This window comes from Lissotriton vulgaris, chromosome 5 (genome assembly GCF_964263255.1).
Source record: "Lissotriton vulgaris chromosome 5, aLisVul1.2, whole genome shotgun sequence".
Classification (NCBI taxonomy): Eukaryota; Metazoa; Chordata; class Amphibia; order Caudata; family Salamandridae; genus Lissotriton; species Lissotriton vulgaris.
Genome location: NC_141693.1, coordinates 347,084,284 through 347,106,123, shown reverse-complemented (window position 1 = coordinate 347,106,123; position 21,840 = coordinate 347,084,284). Strand labels below are relative to the sequence as shown.

The 21,840-nt window shown below is 45.0% G+C and overlaps 1 protein-coding gene across 1 annotated transcript in view; it reads right to left on the bottom strand.

Moving 5' to 3' along the window:
- Window positions 1–1,752: 1,752 nt before the first annotated feature.
- The window catches only part of LOC147710869 (chymotrypsin-like elastase family member 3B), a 38,729-nt gene continuing 18,641 nt past the window's right edge, over window positions 1,753–21,840 (bottom strand). Inside the window, exons 5-8 of the mRNA XM_086921591.1 lie at window positions 19,113–19,249; window positions 11,800–11,942; window positions 3,413–3,565; window positions 1,753–1,993 (exon numbers count right to left, since the gene is read on the bottom strand). Coding sequence (XP_086777717.1) covers window positions 1,976–1,993; window positions 3,413–3,565; window positions 11,800–11,942; window positions 19,113–19,249 — 451 coding nt within the window. The 3' untranslated portion in view covers window positions 1,753–1,975. The remainder of the gene's footprint in view (window positions 1,994–3,412; window positions 3,566–11,799; window positions 11,943–19,112; window positions 19,250–21,840) is intronic.

Sequence of the window (21,840 nt, the reverse complement as noted above, 5' to 3'; positions counted from 1 at the left end):
GAAGTGAGCTTAACTGTTGGTTAGAAGCAGCGGTTGGGATTACAACCTACCAACCCACCGGAAGGAATATTACCCATTCTTACATGTTGGTTTTGTATCGTGTGGTCATATTGTATAACTTCTTATTTAAAGATTATACTCATTTTATAAAAAAACTTGTGTGGAGTCTATTTGTGGTGACATCATTGGGTTGCTGGGAGTGTGGATGCACATATTGTACACTCGTGCCTTGGATATACACTTGGCTTCTCGTGCCAAGCTACTAAGGGGGTGAGCATGGCTATCTCAGACGGTGTTCTTACTTAGCCTAACGTTGAAACGAGGGGTCAGGGACTTCCGCCTCCAGGATTTGGTGGCGACGGTGAGGAATAAGGACCCTCACTTTCAACAGCTTTGTTGCGTGAGAAGGAGAGAGCAAGAGAGTGCCATATCTACCGAGACCAGGACACAGAATTTTACTGGTGAGCACCACACACACACACATGTTTGCGCCATAGTGCAATGGTATGTATGTGAGTCCAGCATTGGTTTTGTACTGGATGGGTTCCCTTCTAGTACAAAATTCCATGCCTAGACAACTTTTAGAAGTTTTTTTCTACTTTGTTTTTGTACTGCACTGCACAGTCAGTCAGAAAGTCAGAAGTCAGAAGTCAGAAAAGAAAGGAGAAATGAAACATTTCTCCTCTTATCACCTGCTTTTAAATGGCATTCATTTTTTTAGGCAAAACCCAGTTTCACATTTTTGGTAGATAGAGTTTTGAGTCAGAAAGCATGAATTGTTACATGGGAACGCCCATGTACCCCCCTCTTGACACTAAGGGGCATATTAACAAGGGCTGGCGATAACATTATCGCCGCTTTAGCATCCGTTTTGGGGCGAAAAGCGGTGATAATTTTATCACAATATCATCAAGGACACGCTAGTGCTTGTTTCCTTGACTTAGCGCCCGTTTCCAGCACGCCTAACTTCGCATCTCTAATGCGATGCAAAGTGGGTGTCACTGAGCGTACCCCTGACGGACAATTTTGTTAAATATCACGAAATGTACATCGCAATATTTACAAGGAGGCCCACGCATTTTTGCAGACGTTAGTTTATGGCGAAAACCGCATTTTCGCCAAAAACTAACGTCTGCAAAAATGCAGACTTACCTATACCTAACAATGGGGGTGGATTATGCTGATACGACCACAGGGTCTATCAGCAAGGTTATCGCCGTTTTCCATGGAACATCCCTTGAAAACCAACGATGTTCAATGGAAAACACCCCTATCGCTGGAAAATTATCGCCATTGTGTTGTTAATACAGCGATAGCATGGTGATCATTGCCAGCGATAGCCAGCAATAAAAAAAATCTTGCTAAGAGCAGCCAGCGATAATTATCGCTGCCGCTTGATAATATGCCCCCACGTCACACAGAGCAGCGATTTACTACTTAGCGTTACTTATAGGCAACTTTCCAGCACACATTTTTGTGCCGGAAAGTAAATAACAAAAATAAATAGGGCGGGTTTGCATCCATTTTTTTATGCAAACACAGCCCATAATGTTTGTAAATCTGGCCCAAAGTGTCTACACACCTACAGATTGCCCTGAGAAGTGGTGATGGAAAGTTTGCCACTATACGCGGGCCCTACTGCTATCCAGCCTCTTATTATCTTTTTGCGGTTTGGCTGTGAAAATGTCTGTCTCAAAAAACATGAGTAGAGGAGGAAGAAAGAAAAAATGAATAGAGAAAGGAAAACAGAACTTGTGAGAAGTTTATTATTTTTTAGGTATCAAAAGGAGGAACATGCCAATTTGTCAAGAACACGGGGTGATGCCCGGAGCACTGTAGATACAGGATCCTCTTCTTCTAGGTATCACAACAGTAAGTCTCAGCCAAGATCGTGGATTGGAAGGCTTTGAGTGGCAAATGTCATCACCTGGGTACAGCACAGCGCCCCCTAGAGTCAGTCATCTTAGGTTACTGCTTAATTCTTAGCCATCGTCTGAAAAAACGAGGAAAAAGTCATAAAAATAGAGTCAAAAATGTCTCTGTAATTCTAACAGCATTCACGAGTGGGACTTGCCTACTGGAAAACTGTGATATTTCCCCTGGGGTGCTGACTTTGGAAGAGAGGGTTGGCTACGGCCGGTCACATATCATTCTCATCAATGTGCACCTATTTTAGTCTCATTTGAGGGGCTCAGACAGAGCTAAATGTGAGGCAATCCATGGTCACAAATACAACATATTCAGCTGATCTAGGGTAATACTTTTGATCCAGACTGGGATAATATCTCCACTGCAACAGGGAGTTATGTCTGATTTAGTGCACCATTCCAAATGAAGGCCTAGATGTGTCTTTTAGATTTCGGGGAGGAAGCCATGAATTGGCAGAGCCTCCCCTCCCCCACCCACTGAACTTGTCCCTCCACCTCACTTAGTGGTGTTGAAACCACTAGGAGGCGCATGTATGAGAAATTAGGCATCACTGGCTGAAATCAGTGTTGCAACACTTCTCAGTGGGCCTCCCTGCGACATGATGAGTGCGTCATATTTACTGTATGAAGCATCATGTTGCAAGGAATGACAGATATGTCAGTATTACTGACGTATCTGTCGGTGCAAAAGTGGGTCATTGCTGGGGTGTGTCTGAAATCAGATGCAACTCCAGCAATGTGGCCTTTCACACGGGGCAAGCCACATGTGAAAGGGCCTGCGTCACCCTTACGCCATGAGGCACGTGTAAGGTTTTTCCGCATTGGCGTCCTAAAAGTGGCGAAGTGAAATCTTATAAATTTCACTGCACCAATCCTGCGACCCTTTCTTTCAGGGGAGTGCCCACCCTGCATACATTATACCTCATGCAGGTATAATGTAGCGCTGGGGTTTACAAAGTGACACATCTGCCTAGATGCGTCACTATGAAAATATGGCACCGGCGCATTATTTACGTTGCCGCAGCATCACAACAAGTGACGCAACAGCAGCATAAATGTGATGCAGGTTTGCGTGTGAGAGCCACAGTTCACTCTGCCGTTAGAAACCCTTTACCAGGTGGTCCATCTACCATAGGACCTATGGGTCACAGTGCAAATGGACCCACACTACAAGTGCAGGGCCACTGTTGCTGAACCGAAACCTCCCTGGACTTCAGGGCCATTGTTATTTTGCTCTTTAGGTACTAACTCCTGCTTTGTGCAAAATGAGCTGAGCGGGCCAAAAAACATGGCACCCGCTCGGAATTCAGTTAGGTCTTCAGTGCATGAACCGCAGAAGTGAATGCACTGCAGGCGCATAGATCTACTCCAGGCAGGCAGATATCTCTAAATATGGTGGGTAGTTTACGATTGGGGAAAGTAGTCAAGGGCCTTCAGTGACCCGGCTGTCGAACTTGGTAGACAGTGAATAGAAATACACTCACCTCCTCTACCCAATCATTGAAGGCAGAGACCCGAGTGAAGACGGTGGGCTTCTTCAGGGCATTGCACCCAGCGGAGGATACAAAGCTAGCAATGCCATGGACGTGCCAAGTCCCATCTTCAGCCTGGCAGTTCAGGGGGCCACCAGAATCACCCTGAAAGTAACAAAATGAAAGGACAGGATGCATAATCTGGAGGAAGAATAGCCGATCTGATTTTAAAATGTTTCTTTCATTAAATGCTTCTGTTGCTGTTTGCAGATCTAATATATATTTGATATATTGAATGGGCACGTGCACATCCCAACATATATGCACCACCCCTTCTCTTAAGAAATGTACCAGGACTTGTCAGTGAGTGTCACGTGTACCTTCATCAACATCACCTTCTGTCACAATCATGTCAATTGAAGCACGGCTGTCTATCAGATGGGTGCACCATTGGGCAAGACTCTTCAATCAAACAATTGTCCACCCAAATGACCATGCTCGTGTCTACTATGGAAGGAGGAAGCTTGGTAAGATTACAACCAGACACCTGATCGGGATTAATTCTTGCCATTCTGCCAATACCTACTTCAGGTCTCTCAGCTGCTATACTTGCATTGTCAATAAAAATTGTCCTTCATTCTAATTTTCCCATTCCAGATACTGGGTATAATTTGGTCACCTCCCGAGAGCCAACGTCTGATGCAATTTTTGTCAATGTGGTATGCGTAACATATGAATTTAAAACTCCTTGGGCAATGCTTGCAGAAGCACTAGTGAATACCTTATTTAAAATTAAATTGATTCATATCCATTACTCATAAGCAGAAGCACTTTACTAAGATTGAGGAAAACCATGCTCTCATCAATGAAGTAAATAATATAGTGAAGTAGGTGGTGCTCAACTTGGTTTAAAGGTCTGTCTGTTTTGATTTTCCAGTAGATTTAAATGAATGCACTTCTTTGTATATTCGTACAGAAATACTAATCATTTAGGACAACGTGAGTCAAAGGTTTTTGCAGTGAAACATTTGTGAAAAACAGAAGAGCCTCACACAGAGAGCATTTGTTTTGCATAGTTAGGGATTCAACGCCATGGCACTTATTAGGCGTGCCCTCTTAATTCTGATTTGGCAGAAAACAGGAGTTTCTACCAAATTAAAATTATGAGTAATGTGGTCTCACTGAATTCAGGACATACTGCATGGGATAAGCTGGACAAATCCACCTGTCGAATCTTTTAGGTATGTCCCTTGAAAAAGTGCAGGAAGCAGGGAATTTTATGTTGAAATTGGTACTGCAATATCAATTTATCCCTGTTAATCTATATTCCAGAAGATCAACTTGTAATGGCCAATATAAGGTGTGGGCATACAGTGCGGTATCTCTAATGATGTGTGTGGATTAACCGCACCTTTTTACTAGGCCACATGTATTGATGATCAATACTATCTCCATAAGGTTCTATTGTGTCATGCTACTATTTCTATGGCCCCTTAGTGCACTCAGACACTGGTTGCTCTTAATGGTTCTAGAATTGTGTGTTGAAGGGACTCATACATCTCTAAATACACTTCGGGGAACCCCCTTCTCTCACTAATTGTCTCACAGCCTTGTGCTGTGGGGGTAATCTGGGTATGTGATCTAAATGAACCAATAGAGACTGGTAGTGAGAGATAACTGATTTACGATACGAGTGTTTATCTGAATGTGGAGCGCATCTGACTTATATTTATCGTGGTCCATTATCTATAAAAAAGTTTATTGGATTGTCTATCCCAATATTTCAACATAATATACCCCCACTAGAATAACATCTAAAATGGATACCATAAAAACATTTGGTTTTACCGATGACGATTTCGCGAAAATGCTTGGGCTGCCAGTGGACGATAACCAAGATTTCTCTGTCCCCAAAGGGCTGAATGGAGATTGGAACAAATTACTTAATCTCCGGAAAAAATCAAAAAGGACAGAACTACACGCTAAATTTATGCTCGACTATTTACGAGCCGGCACCATCCCCATCGGACTTAGAGTCCACAACATCCCAGGGATGTTCATTGAAATCAGACAGTTCCTGGAGCGATGGGCTCTCATCTCCAACCGTTGCTCCAGGGACTGGATGATGCTCATTGTTGAAACAGCTCGTGCCGTGATTGACATCCTCAACAAAGAAATTCGGGAATTGGAAGACAAACTGAAAGAGGGGGATGCAGTAGATGAAGGCAAAAGGAAGCTTGAAGAGATCCAATTTGAGTTGGAATCCTTCTCCGAATATCTACTTAAAAGAAAAACTGAAAAATTGCGGAAAGATATACGAATGTTTTCCCAGGAAAGGGCATATCCCTACCTAGGTACTAATTTCTATACCACCCAGGAAGAAAATGCACCTCGCGGACAGGCACCCAGATGGGGCCAAGGAAGAAAAGTTACCACCTTCTCAGAAACTACTGATTCTGAGGGAGATGCCCCTGAAGAATATGACCCTAGCTATGACCAAGGACATAACCCTAATCAAGGACACAACTCCAACAGAGGGAATAGAAATGGAAGTTATGATCGTAATCACCAACAGAACCGTTTTTTAGGGAACCGCCGGGGCAACACTCGTCCCCCGTCGAGGGCCCCCCAAACGAGGAATTACCGTCAGGGTCGCGGACAACCACAGATGTATGTACAGACTCGCCACCATCAGTACTGGCGAACATAAGGGGGCTCCCTGTGTTCAACCTCTCTAGTGAAACCATAGACCCTATGGCCATTCAACTCCTAACGAGGGGATTGTCCTTTGTACCATCTGCTAATTTCAACAAATTTGAATTAAATAGAGACCTGCAGTTATTCTTCAGGAAGGTCCGCCTTCAAAAATTCTTTTCAGAGGCCCCACCTACTAACAACGAAAACAATAGATCTGGTTGCAAACCTCCCTCCTCATTTAGACCTTCATTAGAAATGGTGGGCCCTGAGGTAAATATCTTTCAAAAGACAGTCATGCACAAAATCAACAAAATGACTAAATATGTACCCATACCTAAAGCGAACTTATCTACATCAGAGAATAAAGCACTCAAGGAACTTGAATTAAACAAAAAAATCGCAATTAAACCTTGTGATAAAGGGGGTGGAATCACCCTGTTTGACACCTCAGACTACAAAAGGAGAATGACCGAATTGCTCTCCTCTTCAGGTCATTACATACGTATCACGCGGAACCCTGAAAACGCCCTGAAAAAGCGTATACTAACTATGGTTCAGAGAGCAGTCAACCAAAACCATATCTGTGAAGCTGAAGCTGAATTCCTCACCCCCAGCAACACTAAAATACCCATTATATATGGGTTACCTAAGACCCACAAAAACAGTTCCGATCCTCCCATGCGACCAATTATCTCCACAATTGGCTCTGCCACCGAGCCACTGTCAAAGTATATTGACAAATTCTTAAATCCGATGGTTACCGAATTGGAATCATATGTGCGAGACACAGGTCACTTTATCCAACAAGTGGAAGGCATTCCATTTTTCGAGAATTCTGAGATAATGGTTACCCTTGATGTGGAAGCATTATATTCTAACATCCCTCAAAGAGGTGCTTATGAAGCCATCGAAACTGTGCTCTCAAGAAATACCGGCATCCCCAATGATGAATTCATTCTACAATGTCTTAAAAAAGTTCTCTTCGAGAACTACTTTGAATTCGACAATACCATGTACAGGCAGGCATCTGGAGTCAGCATGGGAGCCAGCTGTGCGCCAAGTATAGCTTGCCTGTACATGGGGGAATTTGAAAAAACCAACATCTTCAATGAAATGGCCCCCTTCTTTGAAAACGTCAAGAACTGGAAACGGTTCATTGACGATATCTTCTTTATCTGGAAGGGGGCCGAAGATCAACTTCTCAAATTCATCGAATGGCTCAATGCGGCGGACGCCAATTTGAGATTTACCAGCCAGACCAGTACATCCAAAATTGAATTTTTGGATATCTGGATTGAACACCATGAAAACACCATCAAGGTATCCTTGTACACTAAACCCACGGCTCGGAACACCTTACTCCAATATGCCAGCTTCCATCCACGGAGTCAGAGGGATAGTATCCCTTACAGTCAGTTTCTTCGTATTAGAAGAAACTGCTCAGATATGCATGACTTCCTGACTCAAGCTGATATCTTGCAGGAGAAACTCCGTTTCCGAGGGTACCCACCCAAATTGATTAAAGAATCTTTCAAACGGGCAAGGTATACTAACAGAGAGGCGATGTTCACGGAAAGAAATTCTGAGAAAACAAACCAGCTGGTATGCATCACCCGTCACTCAGAAATGAATCACAGAATTAGACAAGCCATCAACTCAAGTTGGCATATTCTGAATTTGGAAAGTGAGAAGACACACTTGAGCCGACCCATTTTTGCGTTAAAAAAAACCCCAACTTGAAAAATCACCTGGTAAGAGGCAAAACTCAAGAAACGTCTGAAAATATCCAAACCACTATAACTGGGTTGGAACCTGTATATGGCAACCACAAATGTGGGACATGTCATATCTGCCCACAGGCCATCGTGGGTGAAACTGTCAGTACTAACACGCGCACGATATCTGTACGACGCAATGCCACCATGACCAACTGCCGTACCAGCAACATCATTTATTTGATATTGTGTCCATGTAACCTCCCATATGTTGGGGAAACAGGCAGAGAATGCCGAGTGCGAATAGGGGAACATAGGTCCAACATTAGGAACCAAAAAACTGCAGCCCCCATTGTAGCACATTGGTTGGAAAAAGAACACAAAGAACTGGAACTTCGTTGGTTTATCCTGGAAAAAATAAAGGCCAGCCCAGGAACTGACCCTGTGGCCCTTCAAAAAAAACGAGAGGTGTTCTGGATTTTTTACTTGAATACTGTGGATAAAGGACTGAATGAGGAATGCCCTTGGCATCAAGCATTCCTGTGAAAACATCTGTTTGACTACTTGATCTTAAAACTGTATAGCAAATAGGGGAGAAAAAATACCTTACTATTCGGCAATATTTATTATTTTGTAGCTTTCGTTTGACTACTTGATCTAAAAACTATATAGTAAATAGGGGAGAGAAAAAATATCTTACTATTCGGCAACATTTATTATTTTGTAGCATCTCCGATAATATAAGGTAGATGAATGAAGGGGCGCGTTTAAACAATGTTATAACTCGCCCTTGCAAGATGGCCGCCGCATAACTACAAGAATGACTAGGTCCGTCATCTAGCTTTACGACTCCTAAATAGCCTACCTAAGATGGCTGCGGGTTGCCTCACAGGATAATCGAGTCTGTCATTGGTGTTTATACTCTAAACGCAGCTGACACAGTTCGACTATGGCGCGAAGAACTGCGTATTTAAAGACAAACGGAGACTGAATGGGCGAGAATCCTGTCTCCGGCAGCAGTAGGTCGACCCGTTGAGTCGACGGAACCCCATCCAAGGACGATTGACTGATTTTCTAAGGTATGAGCACCTGCCTGGTATTTTGCACTCTAGACGGAATCTACTAACTCCGCATACGTAATCAGCTCTTAACTTTCTATCTCCTATCAGAAATTTCAGCTTTCCGCTTTCCCGGTCAGCAAAGAATACGGCGGCGTTTCGCCTTTTCGATACACGGTATGAGTATTTAACTGATTTCGTACCGCATTATTTAGGAGATAATGGTGAAACGTTATATTTAGTTCTGGCCTTCTTTCTCCTACTAACAAACCTGATTGATAGTTATATGCCCTTTTAAACAACAAGCAACGCGGCGACCGTTGACATCCTCAACGACAACTGGTATCGTCCACGGATCATTGTCATTGCATAGTGCTTCTAGATACCTAATCTATCCAGGTAACAGAATTTCGTCATGTTTATTATTAGCACTTTGACCCAATAGCGGGACTATGGCCATAATGAGTGTACTTTCTCCCCGCTAGGAACTACCTTCGAAATCATTCACTCTTCGCTCCTTGAAATTCTACCTACCTTTTACTACTGTCAGAGAGCCTATACACGAATCCTTCAAGGTAACCCGTGTAACATTAGCTCATCCCTTTAGTTTAATTTGGGACTGTATGAATTGGGAAGACGTCTGAGCCTTAACTATATCCAGTTGGAGTCAATATCGAAGTTTTAGAATCAATATGACAACTATATCATAGTGTTGTCAAAACAAATGTCCTTTCCTACAAACATTATTTATCCCCGTGTCGTCTTGTGACCTGCTTATTCCAAATTGTGTTCTAATCAACATTACATATTAAAGCTCTAACTTTGTTTCAACTATAGGACCACTGCCATCGGTGTCCTGTGAATGGAAGTAGAGAGTGTTATCCTTCCTGCGTCGGACCTCTAGTCTTAAGCAATTGTGTCCTTTTGACTAAAATATAGGTAAACATCACTCTATAACCTTCCTTCTTGGTGAAGTAAAAAATGTGTTGAATTAGATCTAAAAAATCCTCTCTTAGTAGGGAACAATATTTTGTTTTGTTGTGCCCCCTTTCTGTACCAAAATCCTAAATACACCAGAGAAATAATGCCGATATAAAAGGTAACCCCCTTGTTCCCCTAATTGTGATAGTGAATGACCTATTCCAGTCAGAGGTTGGGTTGTTCTCTATGAAGGACCATGACTATTTGCCTTTAAAGATCTTTAGCCTAAATTGTAATTTTTTGGTCATGTGCGCGCCAGAATGAATGTGTGTATGTATTTAAAATTATGTCTATACACGAGTGTTGTTATGAGATGTACTCTATGGTTCATTTAGCCAAGGTTATCAGTGTGCCTTTTACAGATCTCACCTAACCGGGAATCTGTCCAAGGGAGTGCCACTAGGTAGTTTGGCATTGCACAGTCAGAAAAGTTAACCATATGTGCATCATATCAATTAATAATGTTTATTTAAAATGTTAAAATGCACTAAACAGTTGAAAATGTATATCTGAATGCCCCATATTGGTATTATATATATGGAACAAAAAACTAAGACATTGTTTTTATTTTCAGATTTTACACGTGTTTCCCTCCCAGTAAAACAACCCCCAGCCCTGACGAAGGTGTGGCCCCATTGGCCTGTCACCGAAATGCGCGTCGGCTTGTGTTTCCAGGAATACGGCACTTTGTCCTACTTCCATCAGGACCCATATTTATGTCATCCGCCTGGAATAACATCCTGATTCATGCAACAAATTGACCATCTATGTGTTGCACACGCCAGGACTATTAGAATGAATGGAAGAATGAGAGTTGAATGATAGAACATTAGGTAGATTAAAATAGTGAACATGAGAGTATGACTGAAGTGTGGTTTGTTACTGGGTAGGTCTTAATGTAGCATGAATTTCCCCCTTTTTCCATTTCCCTACCAGTGTATGTCTTTTTTGATGTTCTAAAAATATGACGTGGATCTAAAAATGAAATTTATTTTTGTACATTTTTGCTATCTCATCCAAAAGAATATAAAAAAATAAAAATATATATATATTTCTAATATTCTCTCTTGAGTGTATTTGGATTAACTTGGTTTTTGTCATGTGCAGTGCCAGCTCCTAGATCTATCACCCCTTATATATTGTTTGGATCCTCTAGTTAGGACCATTATATCCTGAGGCAGGGTTGCTTTCTTTTGTTCTTTTGTCGGGACTTAGGGGCATATTTACAAGGAATTAACGCCACCAGAATGTCACTTTTTCCACACTCTGGTGATGTTAACTCCTTTGACTTATTTACAAGGCGGCATTAAGACTTAGCTTTATGCCGCCTTGTAAATAATACCCCTATTCACGCAGCCCTTAGCGTGAAAGGGGCGTAGAGTGGGTGTTGCAGTGGGCACTCCGCTGCAACATCCATTGCTTTTTGACGCTGCCCCATATTTACAAGGCATGGGGCAGCACCAAAAAATCCTGGTCATAAGCAGCGATACGAGGAGAAATATTTCATTTTTCCTCATATTTTGCTCTTTCCACGTGTGCTGCATTCTGCAGCACACATAGATACAGCAAATCACCTGTAAAGATTGTTTATATACAGGTCGATGTCCCTTCCTACACATAAACAATTGCCCCTGCAGCACAAGCACCCTAGCAAAATGGCACTAGGGTGTCTGTGCTGGCACTACGCAGCTTTTGAGCGCAAGTGCTAGGGGTAGTGTCAGGGTGCATTGCATTGTTGTGAACACGGCGCATACCTGTGTTTTGAAACTGTCAGAGAACGGCGTTACCAATTTTGGCGTAACACAGCGCTCCGCAAGGTTCTTGTACATATGCCCATTAAAGTGTTGCCTCTCTCTTTCGCAAACACATAACACATGTGTGCATGTACGTTTGTGCACACACACGGTGACAAGCAGCCATCTCCTAATCACTTAAATATGGTACTCACATTGCAGCCAGCTTTGATGTCCCCACCAGCACAGACCATAATATCCTTGACAGTACTGCCCCACCAGTCCCTCTGGGTGCAATGAGCATGGTCTACCGCTGGGAGCAGTGCTTGCTGCAGAGTGCCAGGCAGAGCTCCTCCGGCTGCAAAGGAAAAAAAAACAAGTGGATTCAAAACAACAGCGAAACGCTCGCTGCAGTACACCGTAGGCATTGGATTGTACTTGGATAGTTGTTTGTGGAGACTGTTATGCAGGGCCGGACTGGGAACCACAACTGGCCCTGGCAAAGTGCTCGGCCGCCCCCCTCCCCACTCGGGGGTTTTGAGGTGCCGCCGAGGCCGGTTTTCGGCCGATTTTGGTACAGGGCCGATTTTGCAGCTATGCTGCAAAAACAGCCCTGTAACAAAAACGGACCCCAGGGGCCCAAAACCGACCCCCACCCGTGTGGCGCACCAGGGGACTGCCCGGTGCCCGCTATGGCCAGTCCAGCCCTGCTGTTATGACAGCGCTCTCACATTTCTCAGCTCTGTGTGTGAGAGGCTCACCTAGACCTGGTAGTTTGCTTTGTGTTCTGGTATTTTTAGTTCTCCGTATTTAATTATTTATTCGGGCCTAGAATGCAAAGAAAAAACCAAGACTGGACGAGCTAAGTGCTGTTTCCTGTTAGTTTTGCACACAACTCCTGAACACCTTCCTGCACATAAACAATCAATGGCATTTTGCTGTTTTCTTGTGTGCTGTACAATGCAGCACGCATAGGAACAGCAAAAAGGAGGAGAAATAAAGCATTTCTCCTCGTTTTGCCAGGGTAAGACCAGGTTTTTTTGGTCTTAATTTTGGCACTACCCCATATTTACGCCACCCTTGTAAATATGGAGCAGAGTCAAAATCAATGGGTGTTGCGGCAGAACGCCCACCGCAACACCCATTGCTATCCCCTTTCAAGCTAAGTATAGCGTGAAAGGGTGCCTTATTTACAAGGCGGCGTTAAGCCATGTTAAGGGGCTTAACTCTGCCTTGTAAATAAGGAGAAGCCTCTATCGCCACCACAACGTCACTAAAAGTGACGTTCTAGAGGTAATAGGGGCTTGTAAATATGCCCCTGAATGTCCTCATGCACAGCTTCCATAAAGGGATTCCATTGGGCGGTCGGGCTACGATGCACTGTGAATCCTATTCAACAGGTGCTTCTGGACTGAGCACGGCTACATTGTTATGAAATTGTGATGCTTCTGAAAAGAATTAAAGGTGTTACTGGATTGATACTGTCTGCTCAAACTGGTTTTTCCTCCAGTAATTCAAGTATTGTTTGTATGAGTGCATTATGGGCACTTGTTCCAGCAAGGTCTACCCAACCAACCACATTAATGAACTCACTCCCTTAGAATCCAACATCTGAGGCAATACGGTGAAATTGATGGATTTTGAGACTACAATTTCCTACAATAAAATGTTTTATGGACACTTCGGTTGTTTAACCAATGGAAAAAACACTCACATTGTATATTTGGTGCCGATATTATTATTATTTTTTTATTCAACCTGACTTGGATATTTTCAGTCAAATGTGATTACGCAATAGGGCTGCCCCCTACTTTAGAAAAAAATACCGGACATTTGTTTAATTTATTCTGTTCTGGAGCAGACAATACGCTTTTGCAACATGCCAACCATTCCCCTGTTCGCTCTAACAATAGTTCTGAAACGATTTAAAGCTATCAAACTGATTTTGACTGTTTTTTGAGTGCTTGCTGTTTTAGGTTTTTGTTTCAGAAGCAAACAAGCATTAGAAATGCAATCGGGCTCGGATTTATTTGAATTTGAGCTAATGGCATTGTAAATGCCAATGTATTGTTGCTATGTGTTATGGAGTGTGTTCATGTGGTGTGTACTGCCAGTGATCTCCTTGTGAGTGTGCGAATATTGCACCACTTGCCTGTGATGTCCTTCTTGTGAGTGTGAGAAGCTTGCACCTCTGCTGCCTGTGGTCTCCTTGTGAGTGTAAGAAGCTTGCACTGCTGCTGCCTGTGACGTCGTTCTTGTGAGTGGGAGAAGATTGCACCTCAGCTGGCTGTGGTCTCCTTGTGAGTGTATGCACTGTCATCGCTAGCCTGTAGATATGCACTGTCATCGCTAGCCTGTAGATATGCATTGGCTTCACTAGCCTGTAGATATGCACCGTCATCGCTAGCCTGTAGATATGCACTGTCATCGCTAGCCTGTAGATATGCACTGTCATTGCTATCCTGTAGATATGCGCTGTCGTCGCTAGCCTGTAGATATGCATTATCATCGCTAGCCTGTAGATATGCACTGTCATCGCTAGCCTGTAGATATGCACTGTCATCGCTAGCCTGTAGATATGCATTGGCTTCACTAGCCTGTAGATATTCACTGTCATCGCTAGCCTGTAGATATGCATTGGCTTCACTAGCCTGTAGATATGTGCTGTCATTGCTATCCTGTAGATATGCACTGTCATCGCTAGCCTGTAGATATGCTCTGTCATCGCTAGCCTGTAGATATGCACTGTCATCGCTAGCCTGTAGATATGCATTGGCTTCACTAGCCTGTAGATATGCACTGTCATCGCTAGCCTGTAGATATGCTCTGTCATCGCTAGCCTGTAGATATGCGCTGTCATTGCTATCCTGTATATATGCGCTGTCGTCGCTAGCCTGTAGATATGCATTATCATCGCTAGCCTGTAGATATGCACTGTCATCGCTAGCCTGTAGATATGCATTGGCTTCACTAGCCTGTAGATATGCACTGTCATCGCTAGCCTGTAGATATGCTCTGTCATCGCTAGCCTGTAGATATGCGCTGTCATTGCTATCCTGTAGATATGCGCTGTCGTCGCTAGCCTGTAGATATGCATTATCATCGCTAGCCTGTAGATATGCACTGTCATCGCTAGCCTGTAGATATGATCTGTCATCGCTAGCCTGTAGATATGCACTGTCATCGCTAGCCTGTAGATATGCATTGGCTTCACTAGCCTGTAGATATGCACTGTCATCGCTAGCCTGTAGATATGCATTGTCATCGCAAGCCTGTGGATATGCACTGTCATCGCTAGCCTGTAGATATGCACTGTCATCGCTAGCCTGTAGATATGCTCTGTCATCACTAGCCTGTAGATATGCACTGTCATCGCTAGCCTGTAGATATGCATTATCATCGCTAGCCTGTAGATATGCACTGTCATCACTAGCCTGTAGATATGCACTGTCATCGCTAGCCTGTAGATATGCATTGGCTTCACTAGCCTGTAGATATGCATTGGCTTCACTAGCCTGTAGATATGCACTGTCATCGCTAGCCTGTAGATATGCATTGTCATCGCAAGCCTGTGGATATGCACTGTCATCGCTAGCCTGTAGATATGCACTGTCATCGCTAGCCTGCAGATATGCTCTGTCATCACTAGCCTGTAGATATGCACTGTCATCGCTAGCCTGTAGATATGCATTATCATCGCTAGCCTGTAGATATGCACTGTCATCACTAGCCTGTAGATATGCACTGTCATTGCTAGCCTGTAGATATGCATTGGCTTCACTAGCCTGTAGATATGCATTGGCTTCACTAGCCTGTAGATATGCACCGTCATCTCTAGCCTGTAGATATGCATTATCATCACTAGCCTGTAGATATGCACTGTCATTGCTATGGCTTCACTAGCCTGTAGATATGCATTGGCTTCAGTAGCCTGTAGAAATGCACCATCATCGCTAGCCTGTAGATATGCACTGTCATCGCTAGCCTGTAGATATGCACTGTCATTGCTATCCTGTAGATATGCGCTGTCATCGCTAGCCTGTAGATATGCATTATCATCGGCTTTAGTGGGTCAATTTCTGCAAAGTCATATGTAGTGGGCGGGAAGAAACGTGAATGACACAATAACGGGGTAATGCATGAAGAGGGCTCTTTAAAAACTCCTGTTAGTAAGTGTATTAAACATAAAATGTTTGTTCAAATCAGTAGGTCTTGGGTAATGGCAGTCCTAAAAAGTTAGTTACTGGCTATACAATTTCTAGAATATTTTGTGTGTGTTATCGAGGTGGGAGGCTGATGCGTTGATGGTGATTGTTTCCTGCTATGAATTTGTGTGTGTTTTTTCTTTGCAGAATGTCCTAATTGCTTCCGCTTCTCCTCTGCCCTCCAAACAAGCGTGCTCAGCCAAGTAATGCCGACCCCTGAGATTGCTGGGAACGGCTCTTTCTGAGCACTGCGCCTAATGGGCCGGTAGCAGAGTGGGACAGGATGGACGTTTTTCCTGGTTAGCAGGAACACGTTCCTCTGGACAGAGACCGACTAAGCCATTCAGAATCGGGGCACATTTTCGGAAAAACAGGGAGGGGTTTTGCAGACTAGCCCTTGACAGTGCTGATTCTGAAACTATTATCTCCCTTAAGACTGACTCTGACCCAGCCCTAATACCATTTCAAGTGCTCTGACGCATATTGTGCTCTCGAAATCGCCTAATATGCGGTCGACTGTTCCCCACACTTATAAATTCCCTGTAGTAGGCCGAATGACATGCGGCTGACGAGGCTCCGGTCCTACTCGGGCAATCACAGGTACAGCATCTGCAGAACTAACACATTGCCCTAGGCCAGGCCTCCGCCGCGCCGGCCCTCCGTGGTTGGCTGGTCGAGCACATTCCGCAGGGGCATAGATAAACATCCCCGCGCCAGACATCGAGTCCAGAAATCTCCGAGCCTTAGGCACACGCTCTGCCCGGCTGCCCCCTCCACTTCACACGGCAGTGAATGACACAGCAAGAGATAAGAACTGAGAAGGAGTCAGCGCTCGTGATGTGTGAAAAGTTCAAGCAGGACACCTCTCTTAACCATCTGGATTGCATTACACGGGCACTCTGACAGCTCCTAATTAAGATTAATCACTCTGCCGTGCTCGTTCTCGCACAGAATATGCCACATCGGGCACGCGTAAATTACTTACAGCCTATCACGTCAACGCTACTAAATACACACCACAGCGAAGACGAATAACTAGGCAGATGCCATAAAAAAATAAGGAATGTGCCAGCCGGAGCCCTTTCTGCATTTTTTTTTTTAACACATAAGAGCTCGGAAGCTCCGCCTCCACTTCGTGGTGGCTTAGGCCCGAGCCCTAAAAAGGACAAATTTCATTTTGTCTCCTAATATATTTTTTACCGACCTGGACTTAAAAATATCAGCCAGGCCTGTAAAAACAAAAGGCTAGGTGGCAACCTTATTACCATTTCACCCACAATGTTGGTCAACAAGTTCTACACACTGGTGAGAAATCCAGTTTAGACACTAACCCACTATCATCAAACAATTTTTTTGATGTATATTCCTTGTATGTATGTTGCATTTTAATAATATCGCGAGTAGGTATGGTAATTTCAGTGATATCTAAACAGTGGCAGAGTCTCGGTGGCAGACACATGAGTCTTGAACCTCTGTAGGCACAATGAGCTAACAGAACACTGCATAACATCTTCTGAACTACTCAGCAGGCGAACTAACACTGATAATGAAGCTTGAGATCTAAAGACTAGGGGGCATATTCACAAGGAGCTATCGCCGAATTAATGGCACTTTATTGCAGCCAAAGTCGTGATAAATGTACCTCCCCATTCACAAGCTGGTGTTAACAGCCCACAGCACCAGTTTACCCGCGATAGTAGCCGCAAAAAACATCGCCACAGAGGACCCCTGCAACTATCGCTAATGAGATGCAGAGTAGGTGTTCCCGTACCAAAAGCCGCGACACCACACCTCAACTTTCTCAACGACCAGCCAAATCGGCGATAAGAACAAAAAACAGGCGATAAGGCTCGTTGGCAGCAGGAAATTTACACCTGCTCTGACCTGGTGTAAAGTAAGGGCAGCCTGCACCACAAAAGGGAGCCCAGCCCAGGGCTACATCAGAAGGGCAACAGATACCATGGAGCCACTCATCATGCAGCCGACACACCCGAGAGGGCCACAACACCCACCCGGAACACCCCCCCTGGATCACCACAGAGGCAGCGCAGACAAAGACAGCAGGCCCCCAGGAAATGCACCTGCCTTGCAGACCCAGCATCTGACAATGTCACTATCCACTACAGACTGAAAGGGACAACCATCCTATGCATCCTGACCATCATCACCTAACAGGCCTACGGCACCAACACAGCGGACAACCAACATCCCCTCCCATACCAAGCTGCTGGTTGTGCTGCACCTTTTGGCCCCTGGCACACCCCAAACAACACCCGCCAGAGTTGGATGAGTCTCACAGCCAGCCACATGCAAGTCCCCCACACCTATCCTAGACATCACCATCACCCTGGTACCCCAGTCCCCTTACGTCCAACACAATGCACAGGATCCGCTGGAGACCAAGCAAGGACCATACGCCATAGCTGGATGCACGCAGGTGTTGGGGGCAATCCACAGCACACATGTCCTACCTGTGCCCCCTGGTGACATAGCACAGAATCACGGCAACAGGAAGCACACGTCATACATCAATGTGCAGGCAACATCGGAACACATGGAACCTCCACCAATGTCGCCTCCAAATACACAGCCTGTGGATGGTTTTCGCTACTTTTCGTACTGTGTTGGCCTCATCGCATGTTTTTTTGCGTTCGTCTATCGCATTTTTGTCCCGTGGCATTGATTTTCACGTGGACATTTGATGCGTTATCTGGTGTCTATCGCATGCTACCACCGGGTTGTGAATTCCACGTTGACACAGGGTTATTTCCCGCAATAGGCTGTGATGTTGAAAGTTGCATTACGCTACTCTTGCAGTAGTTATCTCACATTCTTGTGAATATACCCCAAAAATCCAAATCTAGGAGATTGACACTCTCAGTGCAGGAGCATTTGGAATAATATTACACCACCATATCATAACAGACACTGTTTACAGATCTGTATTTTCATGTCATAAACAAATCCATTTGTGTACTGCACTACTTTTTTTCTTGCTTTGAATTAATTAGATTGACAAATCAGATAACAATGATTTGTAGTGAGAAATTCAGAAACAGAAACAATGTAAGTAATGACCTGGAGTGAAGTGGTCACCCTAATGACAGAGACATACTTCTACGCCCAGGAGCAATACTTTTGACATTTACTAGAAACATAGGCTGTGAGACAGAATGCTGATGTTGTAGTTAATTCACCCACTGAGATTAACCAATCCTAGTCTGTCCCTCAGAAGATCAAAAATTATTGTTAGTTGAAATAGTTTGACATCCTCATTAGTAATTCAAAATGAACGTTCATGGTTGGAAGGGCAGAATACGTACTGGCGAGTCGCCCCCAGCCGCTGATGTAGCAGGGGTAGTTATTATCAAGCAGTTGGCCAGCGGGCGCAAGACATCCAAGCTTCACCTTGTCATTGAGCTCAACCTCCCTGGATAACTTCATCAAGGCGATGTCATTACTGCAATCAAAATAAGCAGATGTGTTAGTCACTAAATAAAGACTATCTTATCAAAGGTAGTAAAAGGCGGTGCACTCTTTGACAGCCCGCCCCAAACGTATTTATACTGCATGATGGCAGTTGTGCGCTTGGGTCACCATTGGATGTTGAAGCCACTAATGTATACTTCACAGGTGTGGGCACCTGTTTGTGAAAGAATGTATAATATATTGTTTGAGCTTCAACCCCACAGACACAGAGGTTCAGGAATTTAAGCTGTAAAATCAGCACCTTGCCCTCTTTGTATCTAGTGCATTGCTTGTGTAGTAAACCACACAGAAACGTGATTCCCCCTCCCATAAAAATTCTTATACATCACTCAGATGGTCCACCACCACTCCCGCCTCTTGACAAGAAACGGGACCGACACATGCGTTTTGGAGGGGTCAGGAGATTTATTTCGCCACCATCTTGACAGGTAGGGTTAAAACACCTGGCAGACGCGTTTCGGCGTGTGCCTTATTCATTGCCAGCTCCGTGTTCTAAAACCATGTTGTTGTAGTTTGGGACTTTAACTAGTGTTTCTGATGTTCCCATTGGTGCCGATGCACCCAATCACAGGCCAAAGATTTTCCTTTGCGAGCAGTGTTCGCTAAGCATGCTGGTGCATGAAGTCCCAGTGAGTCAGTAAGAGTCCCACGAAGCCTGGTCACAGCTTCACCTCGCGAACTTCGATACAGTGATCCGTTCGTGCATATAGTAATGCCCCAGCTGGTGCTGGCTCGTGAATATGCTCATCCACCGCCTCAGGGACCATGGTTGCAAAATCGTCTCCCGACTCCATCCAACTCGGCAGCAAGCTGCCGCTCTCTCCTCGAACCAGGAGCAGCGTCTTGGGCGAGGGGGCGCCGCTTGTTGCGCTTCCAACACATACACCACCAGGATGCCGACTTGAAGCGGAGCACCAAATCGAGAGGCGTGCCAGTTCTGCAGCGTCGACTGCTGCACACATATCCACCACCACTCCCGCCTCTTGACAAGAAACGGGACCGACACATGCGTTTTGGAGGGGTCAGGAGATTTATTTCGCCACCATCTTGACAGGTAGGGTTAAAACACCTGGCAGACGCGTTTCGGCGTGTGCCTTATTCATTGCCAGCTCCGTGTTCTAAAACCATGTTGTTGTAGTTTGGGACTTTAACTAGTGTTTCTGATGTTCCCATTGGTGCTGATGCACCCAATCACAGGCCAAAGATTTTCCTTTGCGAGCAGTGTTCGCTAAGCATGCTGGTGCATGAAGTCCCAGTGAGTCAGTAAGAGTCCCACAAAGCCTGGTCACAGCTTCACCTCGCGAACTTCGATACAGTGATCCGTTCGTGCATATAGTAATGCCCCAGCTGGTGCTGGCTCGTGAATCTGCTCATCCATCGCCTCAGGGACCATGGTTGCAAAATCGTCTCCCGACTCCATCCAACTCGGCAGCAAGCTGCCGCTCTCTCCTCGAACCAGGAACAGCGTCTTGGGCGAGGGGGCGCCACTTGTTGCGCTTCCAACACATACACCACCAGGATGCCGACTTGAAGCGGAGCACCAAATCGAGAGGCGTGCCGGTTCTGCAGCGTCGACTGCTGCACACATATCCACCACCACTCCCGCCTCTTGACAAGAAACGGGACCGACACATGCGTTTTGGAGGGGTCAGGAGATTTATTTCGCCACCATCTTGACAGGTAGGGTTAAAACACCTGGCAGACGCGTTTCGGCGTGTGCCTTATTCATTGCCAGCTCCGTGTTCTAAAACCATGTTGTTGTAGTTTGGGACTTTAACTAGTGTTTCTGATGTTCCCATTGGTGCCGATGCACCCAATCACAGGCCAAAGATTTTCCTTTGCGAGCAGTGTTCGCTAAGCATGCTGGTGCATGAAGTCCCAGTGAGTCAGTAAGAGTCCCACAAAGCCTGGTCACAGCTTCACCTCGCGAACTTCGATACAGTGATCCGTTCGTGCATATAGTAATGCCCTAGCTGGTGCTGGCTCGTGAATCTGCTCATCCACCGCCTCAGGGACCATGGTTGCAAAATCGTCTCCCGACTCCATCCAACTCGGCAGCAAGCTGCCGCTCTCTCCTCGAACCAGGAACAGCGTCTTGGGCGAGGGGGCGCCGCTTGTTGCGCTTCCAACACATACACCACCAGGATGCCGACTTGAAGCGGAGCACCAAATCGAGAGGCGTGCCGGTTCTGCAGCGTCGACTGCTGCACACATATCCACCACCACTCCCGCCTCTTGACAAGAAACGGGACCGACACATACGTTTTGGAGGGGTCAGGAGATTTATTTCGCCACCATCTTGACAGGTAGGGTTAAAACACCTGGCAGACGCGTTTCGGCGTGTGCCTTATTCATTGCCAGCTCCGTGTTCTAAAACCATGTTGTTGTAGTTTGGGACTTTAACTAGTGTTTCTGATGTTCCCATTGGTGCCGATGCACCCAATCACAGGCCAAAGATTTTCCTTTGCGAGCAGTGTTCGCTAAGCATGCTGGTGCATGAAGTCCCAGTGAGTCAGTAAGAGTCCCACAAAGCCTGGTCACAGTTTCACCTCGCAAACTTCG